Below are 27587 nucleotides of genomic sequence, written 5' to 3'. Positions count from 1 at the left end.
TGTTAACCAGAATAAGCCAGAGTCAGTCAGAAAGACAAACATCCCATATTCTCTCTTTTATGTAGTGTGTGTGTGTGTGTGTGTGTGAAAAGTAGAAAGGAGACTATGAGGGGGAGGAGATCTGAAAGGGAAGAAACAAGAATGCCTGTGTCACGGAAGCAGGAGGGGGACTGCGTAGGGAGTAAAGGGGACTGACAAGAGGGAGAGACATCAGGGAATAAGTCAGGAAGATGAGTAAGAAATATCTAAAATGGGACTGGAGAGAAAGCTCAGTGGTTAGGGGCACTGGTTGTTCTTGCAGAGGACCCAGGTTTGGTTCCCAGCACCCACATAGCAGTTCACAGTTGTACAAAGTTCCAGTTCCAGGGGATTGAACACCCTCTTCTTGCCTCCATGGGCATTGCATTCATGTGGTGCACAGACATATAGACAAACGTTCACACATGTAAAATAAAAACAAAACTTAAGAAAATCACTAAAAGGACATACATGTATAAAAATGTCACAGTGAAACCCATTTCTCTGTGCTCTAACCAAAAAATTTAAAAAGTTAAAGTAAAAATAAAAAGGTAAGGATATAATAAGCTAGAGTCTCCTGTCCCCTCCTACCTACCGGTATTTTCCAGCCATGTTTTATTCTTCTAAAATCTGTCATACAATTAACTTTAAAAAATCAGCATGGGGATGATTGGGCTAGGCAGAGCAAGACTGAGCATGGCCCAGCAGGCCCGTACTACATGCTAGTGTCTACTTAGTCTCTCACAAAGGCATTCACAGAAAATTTATCAGCAGTGGCCAGTATCTGACGCCATTGAAATGCCCACACGTGGAGTAGGGGAGACAATGAACTGTGATGTAAGAACTGGATGAGAAAGGAGGATATGATGTGTCCCTGGCACACGTGACCCAGTGAAGGTGTCGGACATAGGAAAACATGTTCCGCAAGATTCCATTCGGGTGACATCCATTAGGCTTAACTGTGAGGCGTCTTCAAATGGGAGCTTAATCTTGGCACTGGACACATGGCGAGGTCATAGCAGTGAACACATGCCTGTGAGAATCCTTACGCTTACACACCAGATCCACAGCTGGCATCCTGAGAGAGGATGGTTCTTGTTTGAGTGAGTCTGGGCGCCATTCCGAAGGGGTTGCTTTAGTACCGTGTCCCCCACAGCCTGCCCTGGGGTTCTTTCCACGTCAGCACAGGGATTACTGGTCACGGCTTCACAGCAGATGGCATTCAGAGCCATGGTTCTCTCCGCCCTTCCGGGAAGCCTGTCAGCTCTGATTTTTTATGTCAATGAATGAATAGTTATAGTGGTGTGACCTTTTGTGACCTCCCTCCATCTGTGGGCTGTGTCCACAGGGCAGCAAGCAAGCCAGAAGGCTGCGAGGTTATCTGACACAGATATTTCTAATATTAACATATGCCATCGAATTTCCAGTGATATCACCAGTACTGCCTGAGTGTGGCCATTGCCATTGCTGGATAGTTAGCGAACACTGTTTTGGGTAGTTTAATGGGTACAGAAGCATTTGCTGCTAGCTTAGTTGCACTCTTTGCTGAAGACTAGGAGTCTCTCAAGGTCTCTCTGCTGCTTGTTTTTCAATGCCAAGTTTATTAGGACCTGGACCTGTCAGTGGCTTTCTCCAGTCCCTTCTCTCCTCTGATTGGAGGCTGCGTTGTCACAAGCCTATGAATGAATATCAGGTCTACCACACAACCACATAATACATCTGACCATCCAGAACCTTTGTTTTCTCTTCTAAAAATGGAGATATTGAAGCATGGCACACACCTGTAGTCTCAGGACTCAGAAGTCTGAGGCAGAAAGATCATGAATTCTTGCTTCTAGCAAGACACTGTCTCAAAAAGATAAGCAAACGAAAAAGATGCCTTGTCCCTTCTTTCAAAAGACTGCATAAGTATTGCAAACACAAGAAGACCATGTTGGCAAAAAAAAGACGTCATCTAAAGATGGTGAAACTCGCTATGAGCCCCTGGGGTCAGCTCTCTAAGGAGCTCTTGCATTATGTGAATATCCCAGTCCTGCAGATCGTTCCTGTCATTTGATAGTCTCACACAGTCCACTGTGACAGACCCCTCTGCCGACACTTCAACCAACAGCCTAAGCCTGCTCCCCCATCCTTCCCCGTGGGAAGCACATGGATCTGCCTGCGTGTTTACCTGTGCCACTCTCCTGGCAGGAAGCTTTTGGTCTCCACGTCTCAGTCTCCTTACACAGTAACCATGCCCCATCTCTGCTGCAGTTCCCACCTTTTCTCTGCACTGAGGATTGAACCCAGGGCCTCATGCATGCTAGGCAAGAGCTCTACCACGGAGCTATAGCCCCAGCTTTTCTTTGAAAAACATATTTTTTTCATAAGTGAGGGGAAAAAAAACTAGCCCAGGCTATCTTTGAACTCAAACTGTATCCCAGCTAGGCCTTAGGATCCCCCTGCATCAGTCTTCCAAGGGGATGGTGTGATAGGCATGCGCCACCAGGCCTGATTTCTATTCTTTTGCAGTCCGTGTCCCCACATCTCCATGTAGCAATCCCTCAGCACCACAGGCAGACAAGCGCTGACATTTTTAGCTCTGCCATTTTTGGACTTTAGTCACCACCTATGAATTAGAACTGTGGGGACAATTCCAAGGCCATGGTGAGGGAATGGTGGGCCAGGATGTGCTCCCTCAGCCCTCTGACCTGAGGCTGCTTACACTGGAGCAGAAAATGTTTCCAGGCCTAATACCATGAGCAAGACTCAGAGGCGGGTTATAGCCAGCAGCAGAGTGATTTGTTTTCTGAGGACCTGTTTTTCCTCTACTAAAGGGATCTGTTTCAGGAGATTGGTAAATCCAGGGTACATTGATGGTGATGGTGTTGGTGGTGTTGGTGGTGGTGGTGGTGGTGGTGGTGGTGGGCTGTCCTTTGCTTTAGTTACACTATGGACTGTCACCTGGAGGCTAAGTCATTGGCTCCCCATTCTGAATTCTGCAGATTTCATTTTTTGTGGTGTTTCCCTGAGTGATGATCCCAGAAGCACCCTCTGTGCTGTGCTAAAGACTGAAAGCCTTGCATTAAGGGTCACGGTGCCTCTGACTACCACAGAAGAGAGTGAATTGCCAAGTTTGTGCTCTGCAAACAGACTCCATGCTGTATTGTCAATGGGAAAAGGCAAAGTACAGAGACTACTGCGATGGTCTTGACCCCTAGCCCAGAGTCTATGGGCACGAAGGATGTTTGGAGATACAGGAAACACGCTCCCCTGGGGACCCATGTGGGACAGCCTTTCCTTACTCAGAGCAATTCCTCCTGTGACATTTGATGAAACCTCTAGAGGCAGAGCCTGGGTTAGCTTTACAGAACACCAAAAGCTTTCATCCCCTGTCAGGGTCCAGGAAACTCTTCAGGTTGGTGATAGGGTCCTGTACCTGGTGGGTCACATCGTTGCATGGTTTGTCAGAGCACATTCCACGGGGCACAGGGATGAGTGTGTCTTGTGGGAGAATCATCCATCAGAATCCTTTCGAGGGGCAGGCTCCAAGACACCCCCCCCAGCAGACTCCTAAGTCCTCTGACACTTACATCCTGTGTGTCAAACAGCCCACATCTATCTGCACAGAACCTGTATAGTTCACGTCATGCAAGTGTTGTGTAGGAGGCTATGGTAACCACACTTGTTCAGAGAACAACAGCAAGAAAATGCCTGCATCTGGTTAATGTGGAATTTGATTACAAACATTTCCAATTAGCAGCTGGTTGGCTGTACATATAGCTATCACTTTCAAAAGGAAAAGAAAGAGACCCAAAACAAAGATCAAATCCCAGTCAGCCATATCTGCAATGGACTTTTGAGTTCATCCAAAGCCAAGTTGAATGGATGGATGGATCAAGGGGCAGATAAGCAGACATGCTAAAGCAAGAAGTTGTACTTTTTTTGGATTGCTTATTTAGACATAGGGTTTCTCTATTATGTAGCTCTGGCTGTCCTGGAACTTGTTATTGTAGATGATGGTGGCCTTGAACTCACAGAGATCCATCTGCCTTTGTGAAGGCTGGGATTGAAGGCATATGCCAGCATTCCCTGATAATTGTTTCACTTTTTCTTTCTCATTAATAAAAATCACCTTATTCTAACCATACAGAAGTTCTCTGAGCTGCTTAAAGTACAGAACTGGGCAAGTGTTTGTGTGTCTTCCTTGAACCAGCTGTATGTTGTTTTTATTTGTGGGCCAATTTCTTGTATGTCTAGGATTACTCATAATAAAATCTTTGAAACAATGGAATCAAAAATTGCATATTTCTTTGGTTATGTGTCTATAGAAAACAGTAAGCATTTACACAAAGCCACCAGCGTGCAGCGGTGTGAGAATGAAATGATTTTTCCCAGTGTAGTAAGCATTCCCTGAAATCAGGCTTAACACAGTCATGCTGTCTTCTCGGAAACGCAGCTAAAGCAGACAGCATAGCTGTGAGCTGACACTGCGACTTACATGGTCACCCCCAGGGCAAACAGCTTCTCATACTCTGTCCTGGAGGAGTAGTTCGGAATGACCTAGCAGAAAGGAAGGGACCACGTGTGAGTGGTGCAGGGCAGCCTGGATCTCCTCCTCAGCCACAGCATCCCCTTTCCCAAGCCCGGCTCTGGGTAGGCACCGTGCCTGCTGCCTCAGACTCACCATCCCGTTGGTGATGACCAATCGTGGGGCACCAGGGCTGCTGGGGAAGAGGCCCAGCGGGTGTCCACTGTACATGACCAGAGTCTGTTCCTCAGTCATCTTCGACAAGTAGGACATGGTCAGCCAGAACTGGATGGACAGTGCACATGAAGGACTCTAAGGGAACTGGCACCCGCATGTACCCCATACCCTACACCCAGACCCAGGGATTCCTACAGGTCTCAGCTGATCCATCCTAGTGGCTTTGTTGGCCTAGATCCTCCTTAACCTCCAGGGTCTCCTGGTACCTCCCATAACACCACTCTACCCCGTCTTAAAGTGAAGCATCTCCAGGCGATTGCCAGTGCTGAAGCATCAGGCATCAAGTAGAGCCATGGGCCACTCAGTTCCTTCCAGACCACCGTACCTGAGCCCAGTTGCTGAACACCTGCCCGTTTCCTCCATAGGTCACCAGCTCCTGTGGAAACTGGAGAAGATGTGGCATCATCTGAGATGGGGCTGTGGACAGAGAGGAGCAGGACCCCTACCTGCAGCTGTACTCAAAGAGGCAATGACGTAGCAGCAAGGCAAGAAGCCTGAAGAGGCCCATAGCATCTACCAGCCATGTGGGCTAGTGAGCATGGCTGACCAAGTGACATACATCCTCCATGTCAAGATTCCGTGTAAAAGGGGGAACATGAGGGATCTCATTAATAATGTTAAGATATACTATGTTAAACTATTATTAAATCTTTTTGGTTTGGGGTGGCCATTAGAAACGTAAAATTATAGGTGCATTTATATAAATACATTGTTATTTTATATTGGTTTCCTGCTTTTGATTTTGCCCCACAGTTACAGAGAATGGTCCAGGGACTGCCTTGTGCCAGCTTTGTAAGTGCATTAAAGGCGTACTAGCAGTACTCGGGATCTCAGGGCACTTTTCTCTGGACTATGCTGGCCTCCGTTCCCCTGTCATTACCTGGGCCACGGCGGGGTCCAGATTGTTCATGATCATGTGCATGATGGCTGCCGCTGCCTGTGTCCGGCATGGGTACTGATCGATTGGGTAGGCCCTGCAAGGGGAAGTCCCACATCAGGAAACAAGGGACCCCCCAGGCCTTCCTGAGAGAAGTCAGGTAAAGCACAGGGCAAGGGGAGCAGCAGGGTCACCAGGCGCTAGGGGACTTGAGTTCCTGCATGCTCAGAGCAGGAAGTCCAGTCCCCTCCAGTCACTGTCCCTTTCTACTTCAAGCCTGGGAGGAATCTGACTACAAAATAAGCTGATGGCTGCTTCCCAGAGCCCTCAACCTGCGGGCATCCAGTCATTTGTTCTTTTGTTCGCTCATCAGACACTCCTGGGCAGCAAGTCCATGGCAGGTGGCAGAGGGTGCAGAGGTGGAGAAGGGCAGTGGCTCATCTCTCATGGGGGACACGAGACTCCCTGGGCCATTTAGAGCAAGCCTGGATTCTGGCACGTTCAGAACGATGGTTCTCTATGACACCAGCTGCAGCATCCAAGATGCAGATTCTCAGCTCTGCTTCAGGGCTGCTGAGTTTTCGGTCCAGTGAGGCCCAGCATTCTGTCCCTTCACAAGACTTCCCATGATGCTGTGCATGCCACAGTGCAAGAACATCAGCAGAGAGCATGGCAGACTTGAAGTCATTGACAGCCGCTCCTCACTCCATCCCACTTTCACCAGCTCTTCCCTGAAGAGCAAAGACACAGTATCCCAGAGAGACTTCATGCTCCAGAGTCAACAGGACTGAATGCAGGACGGGGTGCAGGCCAGAGACCTATCTGACAAGGACCCCATCCTCTGGCCAGGCAGCTCCTGGTGCCCCCAAAAGACACCTCGCTACCTACTTTCTCTGCACAAGGGTGTTAACTCACTGTGCCACCTCCGTAGGTGTCCCAGCTCAGACAGACTGACCTCCTCTTTAGCCATGGATTCCCTGAGGCTTCTGACTTTTGCACAGCCTTATTTGAAGCCAAGCCCACAAGTGCTCACCTCATCTCAATGTTGGGGCAGAACCGGTACATGTAGATGTGTCCAAACTGTTGTAGCTCCTGGGCAAACTCCTGGGCCAGTATTTTCTGAACATCAGGTGGGAAGTAGCGCAGGGCATTCCTCAGAGCCAGCTGGGGAGAAAAGGGGTGAGAGGTAGTGGGTTAAGGGCCCTGAGGCTCCTGGATTGCCTCTGCTCCACTCAGTAACTGGTTGAGCCACTCTGAGAACATCTGCTTTACTTCCTTGTTGGCCGCTGGCCCCTTTAATGAAGGAAGGCAGACCTTCAGCTTTCCTTTTTTGGTCCCATCTTCCTCTGGGGCTGCAGACTCAGCGGATGAAAGCAGAAAGCCACTGTAAGCCTTGAGAGGCATCTAGCTTGGAAAATGGTCCAGAGGCTGCATTCTGGGACAGGCAGACTTGGGCAGTGTACATAGCTGATATGGTAGCCACTATAATGAACTCACCATGTGCACATTCTTATTCACCAACTTGCATGTTGCTTTACAAGGTGAAAGGCAGTTTTTGCAAAAACTTGGTTAAGGATTCTGAGACTGTTCTGGAGTCCAAGTGAAAAGTCCCATAATCATAAAGGTGCTTGTAAGAGGACAAGGGCCATCTAGTATCAGAAGAGATGTGAGGACCAAGCTGAGTGTCAGTGCAGTGTGATGCAGATTTGAGGATGCAGTGTTGTTAGAGATATACCTGTATGCACGGAGGATTTTCCCAGAAGCACTTATGTGCCCTGCTTCCTTCTTTATTGTCTTTGTAAAGTATAGTGATGTTAGAGCCCACCTCCTAGGTACGAATTAGCTGGCATACTTAGTATGGTGTTGGGCTCACCTATGGACCCTGTGAGCACCAGATCACAGAACTGATGGTTGTCACAGTCGTAGACCACCACCCTGCCCCGTGCTGCCTGGGGTCTCTTAAAACCTGCTTTTACTATCTTGGCATGGGAGGAGTCTTTTGGCCCTACTCAAAAACCTTCACAGATCTCACTGCCTATCTAGTGACACCAAGTGGCCTTGGCATTCTGGGTCTTCTCCAGCCATGCCACACCCAACTCTCCAAGCTCTGCTCTCATCTCTGCTTGAATGAGGTCTCTTCCAAGTTCCACATTTGGGAAGGCCCATCTCTGCCTTTCCATGTGCTGTTTCCCTTGTCTCCAAACAGACCTCCTTTCCATTCTAGAAACCTTGTCCAAGTTGCCATAATCACTTCTGCCAAAAAAGTTCCCCTGGGTCCCTTGTAAGATATGGGGTTGGCTTCTTAATAAATATTCTTGTCCATGGATTCAATGGGCACATGCTGGTGTTGCTGGATCCTAGAGATCATCCCAAGGGAGTCCCGCACTCAAGCTCAGATGGTGTGTTGGCAAAGACAGGTATGCAGATCCACCATGGGAAAGGACCCTCAGGAGAGTGTGTTAATAGATATTAACCATAGTGAAGGTTTGGCTGTAGCATTTAAAAGCCAGCACAGTGCAGTGGATGAGGCAGGATTTGGGGCAAAAGAATGATATGGGATGCCCTTCTGCATGCTGTGACTATTTCTTGCTTTCATTGGTTGATGAATAAAGCTGCTTTGGCCTGTGGCAGGACAGAATATAGCTAGGTGGGACATCTAAACAGAGATAAAAGGGAAAAAGAATGCAGAGTCAGGGAGACACCAGCAGCTGCCAGTGAAGCAAGGTGTGGGATAACAAGCCATGAGATTCATGGTAAATTATAGAATAACAGAAATGGGTTAATTTAAGTCATAAGAGCTAGCTAATAATAAGCCTGAGCTAATAGTTCAAATAGTTTGTAATTAATATTAAGCCTCAGAGTGGTTATTCTAAAACTGGAGGGTGGGAGAAAAATCTCCAGTTACAAAAGGTCACTGAGAGAAACTGCACACAGGGGAGGCGGTATACAAGAAGGTCCTTCTAACAGAGCTGCTTATGTTCTGAGATACACTGTGAAGGTTGAACAAGCCTGTGCTGAGTGTACACTGGCTAAAGTGTACTAGGCAGCACTCCTTACTTAAATATACAGCTGCCAAAGAAGAGCAGGGAGCAAAGCCCCCAGTCTACCCAAAGACAGAATGGAATAGCATGTAAAAGTGGAAACAAGGGAGGACTTGAACTATGAACACCTGAGCATACTTATGCACATAAAAGAACACACATATCCACACATGCAAGCACACACACACACACACACACACACACACACACACACACACACACCACTGAAAGCAAGTAGATAAAAGAGAAGTGGTTACTGGTTTGGGGACTCCATCCGAGAGGGAAGACTTAGCCTTTCTGTATTCTAACTCCCTGGATCTGCAAGTCACCTCTCCTTTAAGGATGCTGCATCCTCCGAACACACGGGTATAGTACAGTGTACTACGGTCCTGTAGCGTCTGTACCATGTGTACTATGGTACTACATCTGTAGCATACCGCCTGCACTACAGGACAGTTCGGATAGGGGCTGGAGATTGAAACTCACAGAGGCAGAGACATGGGCCATCCTTGATTTCCCCAAGAATGCCAACTTTACTGTGTTCCAGAGCAGCTAATATAGTGCCTTCCCTGGCCAATGGCCACACCCTAGCTCTCGGGATCCTTCAGCTGCAAGCCACCAAAAACCACTCCCCTGTCTCATGCTCAGAGCAGCTGCAAACACAGGAAAACAAGTTGTTTTGCTCGTAGCAGCAGCAAACATAGAAAACAATTTGTTTACAGGGAATTCAGGGTCTGGGGTCCACAGTCCCCAACACATGGGGGCATACAGGAATGAAACTGAAGGGGCCCAATCTCTCGGTTCCTGTCTGCCGTTCTGCCACCACAAATCACCGTGGAGGTGGAGGCTGGTCACTGTCATCCAGCCACAAGTGTGTCAACAGAGCCCTGCAGGTGGCAGAACCTTTCCAGTTTTTGTGGCTGAGCATCAGTGCAGGAAGGTGCCCAAGGGGGAGGAACATTAACCACAACAGAGAAGTGAGCTCAGTAGAATTAGACAGGGCAAGTAAAAAGGCAGCCCCCCCCCACTCGATCTTGTCTTTCCTTCCTCCAGCACTAGCCCCAGCTTGCCTGGCATCACCCTATTTTCTAGGACCCTCAGTTTGCAGCTCTCACTCCTATCTCCTGTCCATCAGTGTCTTACCCCAGCAGCTCTTACACGTACTCCTTGCTTGTGGTCAGCTTGGAGAAAGCTTAGGGGTGGTCTCTCCCCTAGGACAGCAGTCTCTGGGTGAGGGCGAGGGTGGGCTCCTTGCTCAGCCTTCATACTTCTGTGTCTTTCAGAAAAGCAGCCTCCACCCCCTCCCCGCCTGCCCATCATGGTTCAGGGACTTGTTTTAGTCTGACAGCTTGGACAGTTCTTGGGCCTCAATCCTTTGGGCAAAGAGAACCACCAGGTGAGGCCCTCCCTGAGCTGCCAGCCCTCCAAGAGGACTGCTGTGTCCTCGATGGAGAACCGCAGGCCCTGGGAGGCTTGGGCAAGGGACGAAGAAAAACGGGTGCAAAGGACATAAGTCACCCAGTCACTCAGTTTCACATGAGCTGGGCAAGGTTCATTTGGAGTTGTTGACCTAGGGCCACTTCACACCCTGCCTCTTCCTCTTCCTCACTAGAGGTGGCAACCACACCACTACAGACTATCTGGGTGACCTTGAACCCCAGTGTTCTCACTGGGAACTGGGGAGCCCAATTCCAAGGCTAAGGTAACTCCAGGGTGGCTTCACCTGAGGAATATCAGGCAACAGTCCCTGACACATCCCCTCACTCTTCTCTGGCGGGGACAGGGTGGGCAACTAAGGTGTAGACAGAAGGGGTACCCAGACACCCTGACCTTCTAAAAGACAGCAAGGGGTCCCAAGTCCTGGGGGAATGGGTAGCAATTCTCACCTGCTCTTCTGCAGGGCTGAGGTTGGGTGTCCTGACTGGAGCGTGTGGCACACCAGCCCAGCGACCCCGGTTCTCAGGGAGGGGTCGTAGGGGCAAGCCAGAACACAGTTCCTGGAGGCTGGACATGGCTGCAGAGACTGAGCTGGAGGTCAGCATGAAGTGACTGGGCAGTCAGGAGCAAGCAAGGTGGGGACAGACAACCCCAGGGCCACCTCCTCCGGTCCCTCATTGGGTGCAGAGAAAGCACAAAGGGCAGGTCATTTGGATCACTGGCTGGTAGGCAGGCTGCCTGAATGTTACTGGGAGGAGGAGCTCCTTGGAGGGTAGGAGAAGCTCTTATCAAATTAGACAGATTTTTGGGTGCTTGGTGGGCTCTGAGGTTGAGGTTTTCTCAGTCTTAGAGGATGCCACACAGGTGGCAATGTTGGAATATGTGTCTTGATAATGGGGGAGTCATGTGACATTGAATCTAGCTTTACAGAAGCCAGTCCCTTGTACCCCCCCCCCCGACATTTGAGCACAAAGGGACCAGATGATAGGTGTGGTGACAGCTCTTCACACCCCCAGCATCCCCTAATCATTAACAACTCGACAAGAAAGCCATGCTCATCATGCTGGTATTGGACCAGAGGCCAATGCTGGGTCACTCCCCCCCTCTAGCCAGGAAGGGCCCACCATTGAGTCTCAGTGGTCCTGGTAAGTGACCACTCCTGGCCAGCCTTGTGGCCTTTACCCTGTTCCTGTGTACACAGGTGGGTGGTGACCAGCTCCTCCCTCTGCAGAAAAAGGTCATGACACCCAGCCTTAGGCAGAGTAGGAAGGTGACCCACTGGCTAGTTTGAGCAGCACACAAGGTCACTGACCCTTACAGTGGTCCTCAGAGCTCAAGTCTAACTAACCGACGAGGAAAATGAAGTCAGAGAGGCAAGGCGACTGTAGCTGGTGATGAGTGAAGTGCAGATTGGAGCCTGGTACCGCACATTTGGACGGAGACACCATTGAAGTGACTCCTGCCCTTAAGTGTCCAGTGTACAGAACGGGGTGGCATGGGTGTTAACAAGGTGTGGTATAGCAGTGTGAGAAAAATAGATTGGTTCTGAAGCCCTTGAGGCTGGGGACACGGGGGCACTCTTGCCTCTAATTCTCTCTGACTTCCAGTTCACAAATCTTGTGGAATTCCAGGATGACAAGGGTATTTTTTTTTTATCTCAGTACTCTAGAGAGTCAGCTTCAGGGCTCCTGGACAGCCCCAGAAGTCACTTGTTTACCAGGAAACTTTCTACTCCGGGAGCCAGGGAGAAGTGGGGGAAGGTGTTGATCATGACCGTGTAAGGAATCCCAGGGAGTCCCTAAGGAAGGGGCCCTATCAAAACATCAGAGATTCTTAGAGTCCAAAGAAGTTGGTGTGTGTATGTGTGTATGTGTGTGTATGTGTGTGTGTATGTGTGTGTGTATATGTGTGTGTCTGCACCTCTCACACCTCGCCCACAGCACTTTCTGCCCAGTTGACATCTGAATCCGTAGTGGTAGTTGGAGAATAATGTAACATGCTACCCTGATTGTAGAAGGTTCTGACTGGTTTTCCTTCCTTGGGTGCTGCACAGTCCATCTACCCTTGAGCTTCAATCTTAGGCCATAGGAACCCCAGTTTATAGCCAGTCATCCAAAGCACAGGTCACTGCCTTGCTCATGACTAGCATCTAAAATGGGGCAGTTTTGGAGACTGAGTCCCCAGTTGTGGGATGGGACCTGTGCTCCAGGTAGGTGGGGTCGGGATTGCCTATTGGCATCTGCTTGGGAACTGATGGTAGGGAAGCAAACTTCACATTTGTTCCCTTGTGCATGGTGTTAGGCAGAGCTGGAAATGGGTCCCTCGTGCCTCCTGCTGGAGTCTCAGTGCCTCCCACAGGGGAGATCTCCTAGCTTCCACCTAAGACCCTGGTCTTAGAGGCTCAGGTGGCCAAGCACCACCACCTCATACCAGGTACTGCTTCAAGCTGGAACCAAACGGAATGAGGCAGGGCTCCCTTGCCAGTACCAGTCTCGGTCCTCCCTTCTGTGAACCTGAGCACTATAGGCCCCAATTCCAGAGGCCGCACACACTTCTCTCTGCTCACTGGTTCTGGTGCCTAAAGCCTCTTCTCACATCAAGCAGAAGGGGGCTGCAGATTTGGGTTAGCCTCAACTCCTTGGCCCTTGGGGAAGTGGAAGGGGCAGAAATAGCCCCACGAGCAGCAACCCACCGTCTGTCAGTCCCAGAAGGCCTTCTTCTAGGCAGTATTGCTTTGTACCTGACTGACTGACCTCTGTTCTCTGTTCCAATTCCCACCCCCCTAACAGAGACCGTCAATAATCTGTCTGCCCTGATCTCAGGAGAAAGTCAGAAATTCTGTTTGTGAAATCTGATTTTTAAATGTTTGTAACCAATTCATGCATTTTTAATATTCTCCCTGAGAAGAGGGGTGGACAGCCTCAAAGCCAGCATCCTGACTGGGCTGTTCAGGATGTCATAACTGGGGAGACAGATGGGCACATGTGGTACCTGTGCCCGCTTACAACCGCATGTGAATCTCCTCCTAGAATAAGTTAGTCAGAAAATAAACATTGTAAACATTTAAAGGAATGAGGGGCTTGCATAGGTTGAACACAGCCGTGTGCTAGGCTTGAGCCCCAACTACCGTGCCCACTAGCTGTGTGTCCCTGGGCAAGCTTCTTGATCCCTCTGGGTATCCATAAGTGAAAGGATGGTTGGCCTTTTGGATCCACATCCGAAGATATTTCTAAAGTTGGCCCTGCATGGACCTGTACCTATGTTTATCCTGACTATGTGTCCTCCAGCAAAACAGTCTAAAGTCTAGTTGTACAGTGATGGCATTGTATTAGCTATAAGGCATCCAGGGATGACTGGAGGCCAATGGGGGGTCTTCACAGGTCACATGCTGCTCTATAACATATAGGGTAAGGACTGCAGTATCTGCAGGTTCCAGCGCCATGGACACCAAGGGGTGACTCTGACAACACTAATACCACATAGATGTGGCTGGGAATGGAATGACCTCATACCCGAAGGGCCCTGAAGGTGCTGCATGTGTCATCAGCACCATCATGAGGTGTGGGCACCTTTCTCATCGAAAGCTAAAGGACTTCATCTACAGAGACAGCTTTGGCCTCTTGCTAGTTCCTACCTCCCTGACCAACACAGACACTGAGAGGCACAAACAGCACCCAGAAATCTCAGCTGTCAGGTTTGCAGTTTAGAATCACACACTGGAGGATCTGGGGAGCTGTCCCGCCTCTCACTACACTCCTTCACCAGCACCCACCCCAAAGCCTCCTTACCAATCATTTAATATCAGAGACAGAATTGAATCAGATCCTCAAATTCTCAGGCGTGTCTCTGTGTGAGGTGGAAATCCAGTCTTGTCATTGGAACCTCAATGGTTCCAGAGTGCTAAAATAAATCAGGCTAGATCAAAGGCAGGCCACACAGTCAGAGAGTCACGTTCTGTGGTTCTAGGGTTCTAGACTTCTGGGTAAGAACAGCCGTGTATATCACGTAAAACCATGAGCCATCAAATGCGCTGCTTGGCAGACTTCCAGCTGATCGCCCGTTGTTGCTGTCTGACTGCAGTAGCATGGGACCCCTGGGGGAAGCGAACAGCCGGGGCCCTTCCCCAGGTCTTGATTCACAACACTGAATCGGCTTTTGGAGGCTGCTAAATTTCGAGACAATCTGTTACTTGGCTATAATTGACCCTCACTTCAGGATCTTCACAGAAAGCAGAAGGAAGCTTTTCCACAGAGCTACCAGGGACCTGGACCTGGAGGCAGGCATCTGCACACAGGTTCCAGGACTTCAAATCTTCCTAGTGGTCTCTAGGGACTCCCAGTTCTAGGAACAGCGGGCTTAGTTGTTCTCAATTTTGGTCACTAGGTGGCAGCCTAGAAGGCCAAACCACTGAAGTCTGGAAGGCTATACCAAGTCCTGGGAATGGATGTCTGAGGACCCCTGTGAATTTGGGTGAGATTTGGGGTAGATAGGTATTGTAGGTGATCCAGAATCCTTGGAGTGCAGCTCCTTGCCTAACACACTCAAGGCTAAATGCTGGCTCAGCCATACCCCTCCTGCACACACAGGGCCAGCTGTTTGCTTGAGTTCCCTAAGAGGCAGGCTTCAGGGCAGCAAGACTGTCAGGCCAGGTGCAATCCCCAGCCCACAGGCCTGGTTGGATGTCTTTCTCTTCTATTTCTTTTCATTTTGCGGCATCAGGATATAGCCCGGGGCTTCACAGTTTAGGAAATCCCTCCATCACTAAGCCACACTCCCAGCCCTTTATCTGTCAAAGGTTGGACTTCACTCTGGTGTCTCTCTACGGCTCAAACCCCCCTGTGCCTGCAGCAGCTGTGGATGAGGCAGGACAGGGCTAGCGCTCAGGAAGACATGCCTGACACCCCTTACTTCTCCTCAAGGCTGGACAAGTCCTGCATAAACTGGGAGCTGAGCAGGCCTGAAGATACATAAAAAGTGAGGCTCCAAGGTGGGCCTGGAGGAAGGGAAAACCATTCATATTTGATCCTGGCATGGTGCAGGGACTATCACGAATGGGTACCACATCCTTGAGCTTGTGGTTCAGCTCAGCCCTCTGATCTCTGCCATTAAGAAAAACAGGAGATGCTACCTGAGAGGGGCCTGCCTTCTCCATTTCACTATTTTGACAAGCTTCTGGCCTTGAGAGATGACAGCATCCCAGAGCAAGCTGTGACAGGTGGAGCCTGGTCACATATTCCCTGCCCTGCACATCTTTGACTATGTCCTGCACTGTGGTGCTGCCCACCTCTCTTCCCACCTGAAAAGTCAATGTGGGCCCCTGGGGCACTTGCCAGGAGCCAGGCACTTTAGTTAAGGCAGCTGTAAGGAGGTCTCTATTGTAAATCACCCTTTAATGCTTACTTTTTTTTTTCTTTAAAGAAGTTAAGATCCCAGGTCCTGGACGATTTGTGACACCAATTGTTATTTGCTCCTTCCCTGGTAGCAAGGCCTTTTAGTCCTATAACTATGAGGATGGTTCCTGGCTATTTTTTTTTTAACAGAACTTGCCTCAAGTTTATTTGTAAAAACAGCATAAGGTCCTGAACATCTGCAAATACTGTGTAGGTGTTCACACCAGTCCATCTGTCTTCACATTGGCAGACTGCGACCTTTTTTTTATGGGGCCTTCACAGGGGCCTGGGCACCTTTGGGAGCCTGAGCTGCAGCTGAGGCCTCTGCCTTGGCTTGAACCTTGGGCTTTGTTTTTTGGAGCCTACGACCCCCTGGCCATGTAGCTTCTAATCCGCTTCCCAAGCTTGGGGTGAGCAATTAAAGCCAGACGGGTGAGTTTGCGGGTGGGGCCCTTTGGCACCTTGGGCTTCACCACCTGGGGCTTCACCAGGGCCCCTTGATGGCCTTCTCACGTGCACTCATGGCCTTTGCATTATTTGCCTGCATCTTCTTCAGGCCATTCTTACTGTGCTTCTTGGCAAAGCACATGTTCCTCAGGAACTTGGGGTCAACCCCCTTGAGAGATTTGTATCTTTGTGACCGGGGTTTCTTGATGCCATTTCTGTGCCATTTCCGGGACTGGTTGTGTGTGGTGTGGTTCTTGGACTTGGCCATGGCTGGACGGTAATCGGCGGCTCCCGAAGCGCCTGCGACCAGAAGAGAAAGAGCGGTTCCTGGATATCTTGAACTCTTCTTGGGCACCTGGGGAAGCTGAGCTCAGACTTCAGCTGCTGGATCCCAACACACTTCCTGGTTCCTGATCCATAGTCTCTGTCACCCTTGTTTCAAACAGCTTCTGCAGGATACAGGACTTTTGGCCCACCTCGGTGTTTGGAAAATCAACATGGCTTTTGGGTAGAGGGGAAGTCTTTCCCCTGGTACCTGTGCTATGACTGGTGCAAACCCAGTCCTTAATTTACAGGAAGGGCTGTGCCCTGATTCGTGCAGACACTGCTTGCCACGCTTCCATTCTGAATCAGCTCATGATGACTTGCGTTGTCAGGTCGGGGAGGGGGGTTTCTCTAAAGTGGTCTTCCCCAGAGAGGCTGCAGTGGAGAACAGAGTCTTCATAGGCAAGACCAGTGAAAGTTGAGAGGAGACAAGAAATTGAGAGGAGAAGATACCTAGCCTCAACTGCAGAGGGTTCCAGCACCCCGAGTCTGAAAACTGTGACATTTGTCAATACTGAGGGTTAAGAGTCCCAAAGCCTGGGGACAGATCTGTCACACCCAAGGTTATAATAGCTGCTCAGTACTAGGGGTTAACGCCCAGGGCTGAGCATTCAGTCTGAGCATCTGGAGCCTGGGTTTCTGACCAACAGGGCTTTGGCTCTCACCACCCAAACTGCAGCCTCCGATTCTGCCTATTTGGCCCTTGGGCCTGGAGCACCTGTACCTGACAGTTTCTCCACTCCTAATCCCCACTCGCACAGGTGATTAGTAACAGGGCTAGACACTGCATCTCACTGTCCAGGGTTCCAGTTTCACGCATTCAGTCTGCTAGAGCACGCGCCTACTGCTAGACAGGAAGGAGCGCCAGACGACACTCCTGGGCGGGTCCTAGGCTAAGTTCAGGACTGGGCGTGTCCTGGGTCTCGGCTGAGACAACGCACCAGACGACCGTCGCCTGCCACGCGTGGGGCACAGTATGGGGAGGCGCTGTTGCTGTCGGCGGCGCTTGCCGGTGGTGGCAAGTCTGGGCGCTGCGCTCCTGTTCCTGTGCGCGCTCCTCCTTCTGCGTCCCGGTGAGTGCGCAGTGGCAGATGCCTCCGCTTTGGGGCTCCACTAGCTGGAGCGCCCCCTGGGTCGACCAGGCACCTATCCTTGTTCCTAGCTGGGCGCCTTCCACTCCCCAAAGGGGTCCTTTTCACGTCGCTGGCTGACGAGGTGACTATTGTTTGGGTCAGGTATTGTGGTGGAGGTTATAGCCAGTCTAGGGGGATTCTGTCAGTGTCTCCACTCTGAGCTTCGCGCTGCTCCTTCAGGATGTCCGTCTCCACCTGAGACCCCTCTGAGTACTTACATCCATGGAAGAACTGTACAGCTCTATGCAGGCCTAGGGGTACATGATCCACGACCTGCTCGTACCAGTTTCCACCAGGCATGTGGTTTCATTCTGAATGAGCTGAGGTCTCCTCAGATCCTCTGGAGGACAATCATTCTACAAGGGTGAGGGCAGAGGCCAGGCTGGGGGGGGGAGGGCTGGAGGTGCCTAGGCTACGTTTGTGACCGTCTGCCCATCTTTATGTGTCTATGGAGTCTGCTCCCTCCCTGACCGCCTCACACCCTAGGGTGGACAGCGGCATTAGTTGGGAGTGACTTAGGACAAGGGAAAACTGTTTTCTGGATGGTACTTATCCATGGAGGGACCCAGTGGCCAACCCAGTAGATTGGAGTCACTCAGAAAGCTTAACCTGCTACCTGTCCCCTCCCAGGGCCTCAGCAGTCTCATCTATGGAACAGGTGCCGACTCCATCCTCATGGGGTTTTTGGGAGGGTGAGCTTGAATGTTGCAGTAGATAGTGCTTACCCCCACCCCCAGGCCTTTCATCATGTTGGCTTCATCCTTAGGGAATCCAGATGGAGACCAGGGTTGGGCTGCGGTACAGGTGAACAGAACTGGGGAGGCCTAAGGAGTAGTCACCAGGCCCATGCCTACCCACTCTGCCAATTAACAACCTCTCCATGAACAGACACAAGTGGCTGTGCCTGGACACCTCTGGAAGCTCTTCCCCCACCCCAGGAAGCCTTCCTCCCCTTATAGAGGACCTGAAGATGAATGGCTAGCCCTGTATAGGTGCTTCCTCATGTCTACAGTGTCCGCTGGCACAGTCTGGGCTGTGGTCCCAGTGTCTGCTGTGGCCACAGTCTCTGTCCACCCTGTCATTCATTGTAGACAAGTGTTTACCCAGTCCCGGGCCACAGTGGCTCAGGTCCCTCAGCGCTCAACTCTGCTATGGGGTATGAGGGCCCTGGGGACTGTCTGCAGAGGACCATATGTCTTGGTGGCTCTCAGTGTGTCTTCAGACCTCTGGCGACATATCTCTCCTGCCAGCCCCTCCAGTCAGGTCTGAGAAAAGAAACAACCACTGCCCTGGGCCCCCTCCTCACCCACAGGATTTGGAGGGGAGGGGTGCGGATGTGGGGAGGGAGAAGTGTAAACACCTTTGCTCAGGTGGGGCTGCTGGCTACTCCTGTCACCCCCGCTGGCCTCATACCATCTGGCTTGGGAAGTCCCTGCTGACCCTGGCATCATTGCCCGTAGTCTGAGATGGGTCTGAGCTTCCTTAGCTGCCGCCCCTGCCTCCCAGTCTCTCTAGATGCTCACACCCCACTGGGGTAGGTTTCCAGCGGCTAACTTTTCAGACTTCCTTGGGCCCACAAAAGCCAATTCCACCTCGTATCCTAGAGCTAGCTCTCCACTTCAGGGGAGAAAAGAGCGCTTATGGCAGGCCCTGGCTGGGAGACAGTGGAAAGGTTTGGTCCTGCTGCAGGGGATAGGGTCCCACTGTCCCAGGCTTCAGGGGGACATGCCCATTTTTGCACCCAATTCTAGGTCATCAGGGGCTCATGGGAAGAAATTTATGGGTGAATGGGGGATCAGCGCCCAGGAGAATCCATGTGCCATAACCCAGCTGAGAGACCGAGCTGGGACCTGTCCCTTCCTGCCATAGGGAATGAGATGTTATTGTCACCATCTGCTGGGCAATTGAGCACTGAACAGGGTCATAGGCCTGGGTTCTAGCTGCCCCGGGGAATCTCACTGGCCTCTTTCCAGTAGGAAACTTATTCTGGTTCCCCTGCCCCAGGATCTGCTACCAACACTGGCTCAGAGCCCAGGGTCAGAGAGAAGGTAGCATTGTGGAGTAGGACAGTGGCCTAAGACACTTCTGTCCCCAGCATGCCACCCTCCCCTATGGGGTCCCAGTGGTGGTGCCATCTCCAGGCCCCCTTTGTCCTTTGCCCCCTCGACCTGAGCCTGGTGCCTGGGTTCCCCTGATGCTCATACCTCCAACCACATCTGTGGAACCTGTTGCCCCTGTCTAGGAGCAGAACTTATAGGTGTCCCACCTCACAGAGTTGTGTTTTGACACAAAGACCCCAGGCCTCCACACCATCAACTCTTAGTCACACACTGAGAGGTGGGGCTAGGGTTATTTGATCTGTCAAATGGGAGGGCAGAGGAGTCTCAGAACCCCTCCGCCTAAATGTCAGACTGGTAGCAAAAGGAGAGGGCATGGCTGTCGGGATGGGGCTCACAAGAGGCTCATCAGGTCCAGCTGGAGTCCAGAGCTCAGGAGACTCTTGGAGAATTGCTCTCTGATAGGTCAGTCAGCTCAAGTAAGAGCAGGGAGGCAACTGTGGTCGGGGGGGGGGGGGGAAGAAGCGACTTCCTTCAGCCAAGAGATGTGGGGGCAGGATTTGAGTCCTACAGCCCAGAGTCAGGGGAAGGGGTACATGGGGGGAGATGCGACAAACTACCCAGCACATCACCTTCCCCACAGGGTCTCCGTGATAGCTCCATTGTTGTTCTAGAATGTTTGTATGGCTTTGCTCCTTTGCCATCCTTGCCTGGGATGGTGATTTAGGCTTTTTCTTTCCACTTTATAAAGCAAGGATACTTGGCATAGACTTTGATAGAAGCATATAACTTGATTACATGGGAAACTGAATGAACTGGTTAGGTTTTTTTTTCCTACTTGACACAGCTAAGGATCATTTGGGAAGAGAAAACCCCAGTTGGAAAAATGTCTCCATCAGACTTGCCTGTAGGCAAGTCTGTGGGGGCATTTTCTCAATTAATTATTGTGAGCAGGCCATAGGGAGCAAGTCAGTAAACTGTTCCTCCGGGGTCTCTCCTGTAGTCCCTGACTCTAGGTTCCTGCTTGACTGACTTCCCTCAGTGATGCCACATAAACTATGATTAAATAAACCCCTTCCTCCCCAAGCTGTTTTTGGTCATGGTGTTTTATAACAGCAATGGAAAGCAAATTAGGACAGAAATAAGTGCTAAGAGTGGGGTTTGGATCCATGAGGACGTGTGTCCACCGGAGGTGCGGAAGGCCTGTGCACCATGCGTGGTGCTGGGCTGGTGCATAGGGCCCGGGAAAGTGGTGGCCAAAAGCTAGAGAGGTGCCGTGAGCTGAACCCAGTTCTCAGCCTTGAACGGCCGGTTAGGACGTGAGGTATTCTCCGGTCTTTAAATAGTCCCTGGCACTGTCTAAGAAATACACAGTTTCCTTAATTACACCCAGGAACACCAGCCCAGGGTGGGCACTGCTCACAGTGAACCGGGTCCTTTCACATCGACCATTTGGAAATGCTCTGTGAGCCAAGCTGGTAGGGGCATTTTCTCAGCTGAGGTTTCCTCTTCCTAAATGACTTTAGCTTGTGTCAACTCGACATGACGCTATCCAGCAGTGTGACTGAAGATAGTTTCTGCCACACTCAGTGGGACACGGTCAGCAAGAGGCGTCTACCCTCGACAGGACCTGGATTCTGATGAGAGACAAACCAGTAGCAAGCGTCACCCCCACCCCAGACCCAGTACTGGAGACTGAAGTGGGGTTCCTTCCTGGCCGGCAAATGTCACGTGTGCTACCAGTGAGCTGTATTCGTAGCTTCCAAGTCCTTCCTCCTTAATCTTAGGTTTCTGAGCCAGGGTTTCAATATTTGCCTAGGATAGCTGGGTACTCTGAGCTGTACTTAGACTGTGATCCTCCTGCTCCAGCCATCTAAGTAGCTGGGATCACTGTCGGGCACCGCGAAGCAGGGCTGCTGCATGGATTTTGAGGTGACCCGTGTGGGATAAGCAGTAAATTGGCAGGATAGTTTCCTGTTGCTCCCAAGCCATGAGGGCTGATAGTTAAGAGGCAATGTGGACCTGGTGATGGGGTCAAATAGGAGTTTCCTCACAGCAGCCGGCTTGTACAAGTCAATGAATGGAGTTTAAATATAACCAGAGAGAGGCGGAATGAACTTTCTTCCTGTGAAGAGCTTGTCCAATGTATCCCCCTCTCCCATCACGGTAATCACAGGAAAGAATGCCCCTGACACTGGATTGCAGAGCTCCCCCAAAGCATTTTTTTTGGTGGGGGAGGTTTGAGTGGAGCCAGCAGACCCAAGGCTCTGACCTAGCTCTTCCTGGTGCTTGTGTTGGTTAGTCTTGCAACATGGCAGTGAGAACTTATTAACCAGGATGTTGTTGTTGCAATGTGCCCTGGACTGGACTCCCACCCCGGTCCCATCCCCCAAAGCAACCAGGCCTGGGGCACGAGGCTTCCTGCTGAGGTCAACTTTCTTAGATTTTTGTGATGTTTCAGCCCACAAGTTCCCGAGAGGGTGTGCCCTGCTGTATTTCACCCTCTGTGACATTGTGCGCCTCGTCCCTCCCCACCATGGTGGGCACTTCCTTTTTAGTAAAGCAGAGCTTGAGGACCTTGTGGATCCCTAGAATGTGCGGTATGGGCAGGAGCTCAACGAGTGGAAGCCTGGGCCTTAGCAGTGCAGACACTGGGACCTGAGGTTTAGCCTGTCTTTGAAGTCAGTAGCCTTGGCGGTTTCTGACCTTGTGACTGTCAGTTTCCCATCTATTAAATGGGAAAGTAACAGTGTCCACCTGACAGGACGACACAGGTCAGTTTCACACAGCAGTTACATAGTGTCCTGTGTCACCTGCCCTTGTGTGGACTTAGGACGCGGGGAAAGCCCTCTGCTGAGGCCTGTGGTGCTTTCACCAGGATTTCCTTTCACCCTTCAGGGGCCCTGAGTCCACCCAAGACAGGGCAGCAAAAGTTCTGGTGGGCCTCACTCTGGTGTCTTGAGCTGAGGGAGGCGGCCTGGCTGGACAATCAGCATGTTCCTGCCAGTTTCCAGCCCACAGGCCTGCTCTGGTCTCCTTCCAAAGTACCGTTGCTTCCAGGCTCCCTGAGTCCACACTACTGTCTCCCAGCTGCAGTCCAGCGCTATCCCCGTCTCTCTCCTGCTGTTGGCACTCTATCTGTTCCTTTTCTTTCCCTTTCTCTCTCTCTTCTCTAAGGCAGGGTAGTTGTTAGCTTTCCTGATGCTTGGGGTTTGAGGAAGTCTTAGTTCTGCTGAGGCCCCCCATTGGCTATACAACCTGCTGCCTCCTCTGTATTCTGCTCTATGTCTTAGGAAAGGGAGGGACCACAGCTGGGAGCAGGTTGAGCAAGCCTGGCGGTGAAGATGCTGGGGCTCCATGTGGCCCTGTTTGTAGCCTCAGTGGTCCTTATAGTTGGACTATAAGGGCAACCCTTTCTGATAAACTTGTGTGTGTGTGCACACTCATGCATGTAGACATGTGCATGAGAATACACACACACACACACACACACACACACACACACGCATGCACCATCCCTTCTACAGCCAGCCTGTCCTTAACAGGCCTGGAGCCCTGGACTCTTCATTGGCAGGGTGGAGGTAGCCTGGCCCTGTAATCTGTGACCACAGCTATTCTGGGAACCCCGGGTGCCTGTCCTCTACACACAGACCTTTGGCATCTGTTGTGGGACCCACTCTTAGACAGCTGTGGTCTGGCCAGGAAATGGAAGGCCTTGGGCAAGGAGTGGCTTCTGGTAGGATAGGAACCTTCAAAGAAGGCTGTGGGTCAGATGACTGTGGTGTAGTCCCTCCAGGTTGCTCTCCCTACCCTGCCCACAGACCAAGAGGGAATTATGGTCTCCCAGTTGCTTGCTGAGGCTCTAAGAAGACCCCGTCACTGGGTGGCCTAGAGTGACACCTCTACCCTGCAGAATGATGAGGATGCTCTTCTTTCCTGCAGTTGAGAGGGGTCACTCTGCCATGCTGCAACTCTGCTCAGACGCTGATGCCAGCTGCTGTATTTAGCCACAGCTTATAATTAGTGGTTCTTGCCTTTCCTGGCAGCTCACTCTCCAATGTAGGTGCTGTTCTATCGAAAAGGCAACAGGATCAGAGATCCTTCCTGGGTATAGTCTGGAGAAGTTCAAGGACTGGGTCCATGGGCATCTTCAAGACAGGCTTCCTCCATGAGCCCTGGTTCAAGTCCCACCCTTCTAGGTACACACACATGGCCTGGGGTGTGCAGACAGCCCTGTAGTCTTAAGGACACCGAAGAATGCAAGATAAAAACGCAGAGAGTGTCTCTGTCCAGTTCTGGAAACAGGTAAAGCTGCATTTTTCAGGAGCGGCATCCGCACCCTGGGCCATGCACATGCTTCCGGGGGCTTTCATGATGCCTCGGATAGTGTGGTGCCCTCGTTCTAGATGCTCGTACCAGAGAGCAGGCAGGCTCATTTCCTCTTGTTCCCTGTACTTGCCACTTCCCAATGGTGAAGGGTAGGGCACGAAGGTGGGAATGACCCCAGGGACACTGCCTTACCAGTGCCCACCATTTACCAACGCCCCCAGGAGAAAGAGAAGACACAAGAAGAAAATAAGTCACACAAGTGAGTTAAATGTGTTTTAGGGGTACTGGCCAAACCATACCTTGTCCAAAGCCAGCAGTGATCTCTCTGTCCTTGTGCCCTTCAGGATTTAAAAACAAAGCCCTGGGCTCCAGCTGGTTTGGAGGAGTGAGGAAGAGTCCCCTACAACTGTTGCACGACCTGGACCAGGTAAGTGGCTGGGATGCCCTCTACCTCCTGGACAGGAACTCACAGCCTCTGGTATACGTGCTGTCATAGGCTCTGTCCAGTGTGCACAACGGGGCTTCCTGTGTAGTCTGGAAGTCTAATTTTCCTACTCATTATCCCTCCTACCACACCCGAAGCCTGTGCTTGTTCTGTGTTATGTGCTGCAGATACAGGGAAGTAAAAACAGTCCCAAGTCTGTCCCAGGGGACCAGCAACAGATGGTCATTAAGCTATGTCTGGCTCAGGAGTTCAAGTAGATGGTCATTAAGTTCCGAAAGGTTAGTAACATGGCACAACAAGGGAATGTTCAGAGGATGCCCCCACGCACCCACCCAATCAGCTCCAAGCAGATGGAGCAAGTGGCCCTACTGGGACTACACATAGCCTCTCACACACCCAATAGCACAAGCACTCAACTCAGGGTGGGATTAGTTCCCAAGGAACCCAGCCCAGACTGCTTATATATTGCTAAGTCAAAATGCTCCTGATATCTGGGACTCTTGATGTCCAGTCACTTGGCCATACAGGACACCGTGGATGTAGTTGCTCCCCTAGTGATGGTATATGTATGGGTCAGACTCACTATCCTCTCCTTCGACAAGAGTATCACTCAAGCCCAGAAAAAAGTCTCTATTCCAAACTAAAAGCACCTTCTTCTGAATGCTACCATCAGAAAGTTTTTTTTTTGTTGTTAAATGTCTAAAATCATTCAAGTATGACTGACTGAATGCCACTAGAAGAACCCCATACCCGGCTCAGTCAAACAAACACACAGACAGCATGTATTAGCACCTACTGAATGCAGTCATCCTGGTACCAGGCTTTTTCTCTTTGGGCCACCAACCACCAACCAGCTCCCAAGTCATGACATGGAGATGATGTATTAGTTTTGAATGCCTGGCCTAACTTAGGCCCAAACACTGGCAAGGGCAATGGGGAACCATGGAGGATTGAAAGCAGAGGCAGCAGGGCCAGAAGATTCCCTTGGACTGCTGCGGGAGGATTGTTGGGGCTGACTGCTGAACCTAGCGCCCTTGGGTTGAAGATTAGGAAGTCTTGTTCGCAGAGTTATGTCTGGTTCACTCCTGGTTACACATGAGCAGGTGGAGGACAGACTCTCGGGGGTCCCAGATTCCACCAGCTTTGTAGCCTTTAGAGGGACAGATGGGTCCTCAAGTCCCAGGATCCAGGGACTGTTGGAGTCAAATACTTCGAGGCCATATATTTGCTTCTGGAGAAATGGCAGCAATAGAAATGTCAGGGGACAAGGACTGATCCTGTGCCATGCACTCACCCACTATGCAAACCATAAGATAGGGCTATATGTGTGTTATTGGTGGGGATTGGAGCAAGGGGCTGAGGACCCTGCAGAAGTCACAGAGCTCATGAAGAATTGAGTCAGCTGGGCAGCTCACTAGGAGCGACAAGAGCTGTAGTGCAGGATGCGGCCCCAGCTGGTGAGTCCCTACAGTCCCAAGTTCAAGAGCCAGTCTTCCTGCAAAATGTCATGTTCTCGGGAAGCTCACTTATCCAAAGCCGAGGTTTTGTCATCTGCTGAGGGGATCATGTTGACTGTATTAGAATTCACAAGTCTGTAAACAACAGCAGTGTTGACAGAAAGGCCGGGAGCCTCAGGAAACAGCAGTGGCAAGTCACCCTCTGTCATACTCTGAGTGTTGACTCTCTGTTTCAGATTCGCAGCCTCATGACTGCAAGATGACCGCCATCCTCACAGAAAAGGACCCCGGGGTGGGGGTGGGTGGTCAAAGGTTTGGGTTCCCCCCATCCTTGTCCTCTTGTTTTGCATCCTACGAAAAAGCCTTTCCCAGGAACAGCAGGCCGACTTCTCCACAGCTCATTGGTCAGACCCAGGCCACATCCCTTTTGTGATGTTGTGAAGCTGCATGGCTGGTTCTCCTGAGGCTAGGCATAGGTCCCAACACAGTTAATGAGGAGAGAGGTGAGCTAAGGAAGATGGCTGGCATTCCTCCACAAGGGGGTGCAAGGCTGTGAGGAGGTTGAGGGCAGCCTGATCTGTGGGGCTCCGGGTGCAGCCAGGTTTCCGGGGCACTCCTGGCAGAAAACAGGATCTTCCCAGAGCCTACAGACCCTGTGGCCATGGCTGAACTTGGCATGCTTACAAAGAATGGTGAAAGTTCAGGGCAGCACACATCTCCTCAGCCAGGTGTTGAATTAGGAGCGGCGGCAGGGCTGCGTCCCCGGCACCCGGCCGCCAGCATGGCTAGCTTATGCCCCGAAATAATTACACGGAAACTGTATTCTTTCAAACACTGCCTGGCCCGGCTAGTTCCAGCTTCTTATTGGCTAGCTCTTACATATTGTTCTAACCCATTTCTAATATTCTGTGTAGCCCATGAGCTGGCTTACCAGAGAGGATCTTAACCTGCATCTGTCTGGAGTGGGAGCATCATGGCGACTCCTCCTCTAACCTTCTTTCTCCCAGAATTCTCTTCTGTATACTCCGCCTACCTAATTTTCTATCCAATAAAATGGGCCAAGGCAGTTTCTTTATTAGTAAGAAATCATTCCCACATCATTTCCCCTTTTTCCGTTTAAACAAAAAAGAAAGGCTTTAACTTTAGCATAGTAAAATTACATATAACAAAACAGTTATCAAGTAAGAATTACAGTTACAATATTTATATCTATTTTATCTCTTACCATAACTAAGGAAAACTATAACTATTCATTCTTCAACTCCATCAAAGACTCCAGAAGGATATAATATTACCTAAGTAAACAAGAAATAAGAAAACTCTAGAAATGACAGAGACATCTCGCTGCCTGGACAGTCACCCAAAGTTCTTTGGTACCGTTGGGGCATCCATCTTCGGCCTACAGGCCCATGGTATCCAGATACATTTCCATGAAGCAGGAAATTTCAAAGACAGTTCAGTCATTTTCTGCTGTGTCCTGCAGAATGTCTCGCAGACTCTTTCATGAATCAGGAACCCCGAAAGACCATCTCACCTTTAGGCAAGTTCAGCAGTCCTCTCTCTGAGGGTTCTCTGTGTCCAGTTTATGCAACAGTCCAGGCAAGAGCAGTTTCTTGCCCAAATGACTATCCAACTCCATAAGGATCCTCTTCGATGCCCATCTTCCTCTTGAAGTAGCTGGTGCTGCCAGGAGCAGACGTGTCTCCTTGTCATGAAAAGTCCTAAGTTATTAAAATATTTTAAATGCCATATTCTGCAGTCTTTGAAAGATATGAAGAATGCCTATCTAATTGAAATATATCTCTATATATCTAGAAAATCTAATTAACATGACTACAAGCTTAACTATTAGCGATGATTATCCATTAACAACCTATATTTCCTA

The 27587-nt window shown here is 50.5% G+C and overlaps 2 protein-coding genes across 5 annotated transcripts in view; one reads left to right on the top strand and one right to left on the bottom strand.

The window, feature by feature from the left end:
• Positions 1–10746, bottom strand: part of Uroc1 (urocanate hydratase 1) — a 31386-nt gene extending 20640 nt beyond the window's left edge. The window contains exons 1-6 of the mRNA XM_050160275.1: positions 10570–10746; positions 6676–6806; positions 5646–5739; positions 5091–5150; positions 4685–4813; positions 4499–4560 (exon numbers count right to left, since the gene is read on the bottom strand). Of these exons, the coding sequence (XP_050016232.1) occupies positions 4499–4560; positions 4685–4813; positions 5091–5150; positions 5646–5739; positions 6676–6806; positions 10570–10725 (632 nt within the window). The 5' untranslated portion in view covers positions 10726–10746. The remainder of the gene's footprint in view (positions 1–4498; positions 4561–4684; positions 4814–5090; positions 5151–5645; positions 5740–6675; positions 6807–10569) is intronic.
• A 6456-nt stretch (positions 10747–17202) lies between these two features.
• Chst13 (carbohydrate sulfotransferase 13) overlaps positions 17203–27587 on the top strand; it is a 32044-nt gene continuing 21659 nt past the window's right edge. For 3 of the 4 annotated variants that reach the window (XR_007595060.1, XR_007595059.1, XM_050160276.1), the window contains exons 1-2: positions 17203–17354; positions 24145–24227. Coding sequence is in view for 1 of the 4 variants with exons in the window: in XM_050160276.1 (XP_050016233.1) it covers positions 17258–17354; positions 24145–24227 (180 nt within the window). In the remaining 3 variants the exon portion in view is untranslated. The other variant, XM_050160277.1, reaches the window with a different exon arrangement.

The sequence above is a fragment of the Alexandromys fortis genome, unplaced genomic scaffold (genome assembly GCF_014885135.2).
Source record: "Alexandromys fortis isolate MF-2015 unplaced genomic scaffold, M_Fortis_MF-2015_v1.1 scaffold_111, whole genome shotgun sequence".
Lineage (NCBI taxonomy): Eukaryota > Metazoa > Chordata > Mammalia > Rodentia > Cricetidae > Alexandromys > Alexandromys fortis.
Note: the sequence above shows the minus strand (reverse complement) of the source record. Positions and strands in the feature narration are given on the sequence as shown.